Source organism: Hermetia illucens, chromosome 2, assembly GCF_905115235.1.
Source record: "Hermetia illucens chromosome 2, iHerIll2.2.curated.20191125, whole genome shotgun sequence".
NCBI classification, from domain to species: domain Eukaryota; kingdom Metazoa; phylum Arthropoda; class Insecta; order Diptera; family Stratiomyidae; genus Hermetia; species Hermetia illucens.
In genome coordinates this window covers 31,030,185-31,033,993 of record NC_051850.1, presented here as the reverse complement: position 1 = coordinate 31,033,993, position 3,809 = coordinate 31,030,185, and the positions used below count along the sequence as shown (strand labels likewise).

General features: G+C 41.0%; 1 protein-coding gene across 1 annotated transcript; it reads right to left on the bottom strand.

The window, feature by feature from the left end:
• Positions 1 to 695: 695 nt before the first annotated feature.
• On the bottom strand, positions 696 to 3,578 carry LOC119648846 (hexamerin-1.1-like). The gene is made up of 4 exons (XM_038050720.1): positions 3,433 to 3,578; positions 3,277 to 3,360; positions 2,920 to 3,212; positions 696 to 2,781 (listed from the first exon to the last, which is right to left on the bottom strand). Exons 1-4 carry the CDS (start codon positions 3,521 to 3,523, stop codon positions 766 to 768), a joined length of 2,484 nt encoding a protein of 827 aa, XP_037906648.1. The 5' UTR covers positions 3,524 to 3,578; the 3' UTR covers positions 696 to 765.
• Between the last annotated feature and the right edge of the window lie 231 nt (positions 3,579 to 3,809).

Sequence of the window (3,809 nt, the reverse complement as noted above, 5' to 3'; positions counted from 1 at the left end):
TTATACAAATAAACCCAGTTAGTGTGGAGCTAACACTGGTTGTTGCCCAAGCTTGGGCGAATCAATGAAACATTCTTTATGTGGGTGTGGGGGCACTCGAATATTTCTGGTAATAAGGAGGCTGACAGTCTGACTCATCAAGGGTTTGACTCCTCTGAGCTGGCATGTGGTATTTGAATTTCCACTGTCAAGTTTATCCTGCAGAGGCTGAAATAGAGCCCTGAGTCTCTATGGGCCCTTAAGATGGGGGACATGAAAACTCTATTAACGACTCCAACAAAACAATACCCCCTATTCTACCACCTGAAGGAAATACAGGTGTGGTCTCAACTATATGTAACAAAACAAGGAAGAGGCAACTGCCTGACCTCCTCAGAATTTAGCCATCTTGGAAACGTTTTTTTTACAGACTCTGTACCTCTGGAAGGCGTTTTGAAGTTCCCAAAAGCCTGCGAACAACCCTGTGGGTAGACCGTGGAATAGGTGACAGTACAACTAATAAAATGATTGAGCTCTTGGAGCTGCAAGTAACTACCCTTGATACCCTAACCTAACCTACTCCCGGAATATCTTCTTCAAGGAGGTATTTGGGTCCTCCCTTCCAGGAGGATTCGTCATTAGATTCATGAAAACTTTATCTATTGCAAAATACATTGCCGGAAAATAATTAAAGGAAATGGTTAGAACACATCTAATTGGAATGCTCATATAAATTTATTCACTATAAAAGAAGGAAAAAGTTACAAACTATATCAAATTAATAATCTAAACCATTGTCATTTTCATTCGCATCATATCCATCAAATTCATCTTGTTGGAAGTATCCATCAGTGTATCGTGGTTGTCCCAAACGCCCATAGTCTTGCTCATGACACCAACATCTTTCATTTTTCCGCGAACATCCATCATATTGAGCATCATATTGACATCGTCATCGTGAAAGATCAACACATCCTTGAAGAGCATGTTCTTGGTGTAGAACTCGGTCTCATCAATGCGACGATCGAATGGGAATCCTAGAGCGTAATCGTCAACCTCGTTGATGAGGGTTCGTTTACCGCAGATGAGTGTATGATCTAAGTCGCGTTTGACAATATCCTTTGCCTTGGTCACAATAACGAAGAGTTGCATTGGCATACCGCCAACCCAGCCCTTTGGAAGAATTAGACGATCTGGGAATCCGCAGTTGGCTTCGTCAATGTGCATGTCAATAAGCTTGCTCACATCGTTATTCAACAGAACCATCTTGTAAATATCCATGATGGAGGTGCGATCCTTGACGGTGTAGACAAAGTCTCGTGAATCTCGCTTAATGACAACCTTTCCTACATTGGTCAGATCATATGTAAATTTGTCCAGTTCAACAAAATTGTCGCGGTTATATTTCAGCTTCCAGATTTTGCCATCAGCGTCGAATTTCGGTCCCAAAAACATCCTAATGACTACCTTTTGAGGTTGGTCTACAGTGAGGTCGATATTCACAGTGAATGGCTTATGATTGAGACGCATGTGTCTGGCGATGACGAATTTATCCATTTTACCAATGCGGTCATCGCTGATGTCCATGTGCTTCATTTTGAGGTCATCCAAGTTGATCATGGTGCGAATGTCAACATCAAATAGATCGAAGTAGGTCATGAATTTTGATGTACGAATGTTGTCTACGCGGACTCCATCCAAAAGTAAGTCGGTTTTCGTGTACGCTGGTAGATAGCCCTTGAACATATGAACCATCTTCATGACCTTCTTGTAAATTTGGTATGTTACTGGATCACGAAGGGCAGTTTCGTAGTGGTCCATAACGCTAGGAGTTAATTTGAAATCATCCACGTTTTTAACGTATCCTCCTCCTAATAGTTTGAAGATATCAACAAGCAGCGAGCCATAGAACCTAGAGTTGACCGAGTCGATATTCCATTGAATCATGTTTCCAAGGATGTCGATCGCATCTGAGCGCTTTAGATCAACCAACCCACCATCAATGGTAGTGCAAACGCCTTTATCGATAGCATCACGGATCCTGCGCTCAAAGTCATTAACACGTTTCATCAGGAAGTAGTCGCCTGTCTCACGGACATCGTAGTAGTTCTTCCTCATTGTCACTGGCAATCCATTCTTTTGGATCATCATTGGATTATAGCCGGTCTTAATGTAATCCCACAAAGAAATGTCCTTAATGTTACCCAAACCATTGGATAAACGCTCCAAATTGTAACGAGCCAAGATTTGATGAAGGAAGTATAAATATTTTTCCCCGCGGCGTTCCTTGAAAAGGTTGAAGTCCTTTCCTCCGATCCATGCTCCAAACTCCATATGGAAGAAGAAGTTGTACAAATTCCAGCCGATATCTTCCATCAAATAAGCCAATTTGCCCTCATCGTTCATCATCATATAGTCTTTGGTGTACTTATTGAAGATAATCAGATCCTTCTTATCCATTACAACATCCTTCAATTTCAGCGCTTTGTCGATGGTCATGCTAGTGTGGAATTTATACGGAAGGATTTCGTAGAGAGCAGGCAATTTCACTCCGATCATATCGTCACGGTGTAGGACGGCAGCGACTAAGGCATGGACGAACATTTCTTCGTTTATGAATTTACGAGCCCAGAGGACGTTCTTTTGGAAGACGAGAAAGTCCTTGGAGTAGAAGAAGAGATGGAAGAGGAGTTTCATCTGTTTGCGGTGCAGTTTGTTTGTGACTGTGAATGGTACTCCTCGCGGTAGAATGACTTCCTTGTTTTTCAACATCCGGAAGAAATCGATGACTTTGTCGAAGTTCTGAATGTACAAAAAGAAATTTCGTATTTATTTTTGGAAGCAGGAAGGACATATGTTATATATATCTTGCAGTAATGAAGCATTAAATTTTCTAGCAATTATTTGGTTTGTTATAACTAAAGAACCAAAGCTGGTTACCTTGTAATAAATCTCTCCATCAACAAGGTGAACATTGTCAATCATGTGGTCCAGCATCATAGGCTTTTGAAGATCTAGCAGGACATCCAGAATGAATTTCTGCTTCAGGAGTAAGTGTTTGTCGCCTAGGATCTTCAGTTTCACGTCATCGTCATATTTGAGCAGCTTCTTGTCTACATTGTCCACTGTCTGAACTTTATCGAGAGTATTCAGGCCCATATTTGAAACATCCATCATATTGGAGTGCATACCCATTCCATAGGGACCCATATTATCGTGCATTCCGACATCAGCTATAATGGTAACAGATCCTCAAGTAAGAAGATATCATTTGTTATAAACTATACGAGGTTTTACATAGTTTTCCATATTTGGCGAGGTAGAGATCATCATCCATGCCAGTGTCGCCCATCAATTTTTGTCCTGTCCATCCGGTTCCAACTGCAAGGATTATGGAGTATTTTCGCAATTCAAAAAAAATCTCTTTTATTCCTTTTCAATGTTAGTAATTACCTCTATCCAATCCCTGCAACCTGCCCCATAACGAGTCAACTGAGCCTGCCACTAGGGCTAAGCAAAATGCCAAAAACACCAAAAGCTTCATCCTTTCTGCGTATGGACTGGGTCCAACTGACACTGTGCTGCTTCTTTGAAGACGTTTTTATACTCAAGTCTTCCCCCTCCACTGCAGTATGTTCTATACTACATTGTCCAAAGAAATTTTTTATGGATAATTTCCAAATTTTTCCACCTATCTTCAAGTGACATATTTTTTGACCCCCATTTGATAGGGTGTTATGAGCTTTCTTGCACGTATATGAGCTCTCTAGTTGCATTAATTCGTTGTTTTGAAGATAATTGAAATATTAGCAACCATGCAGAACGTCCCC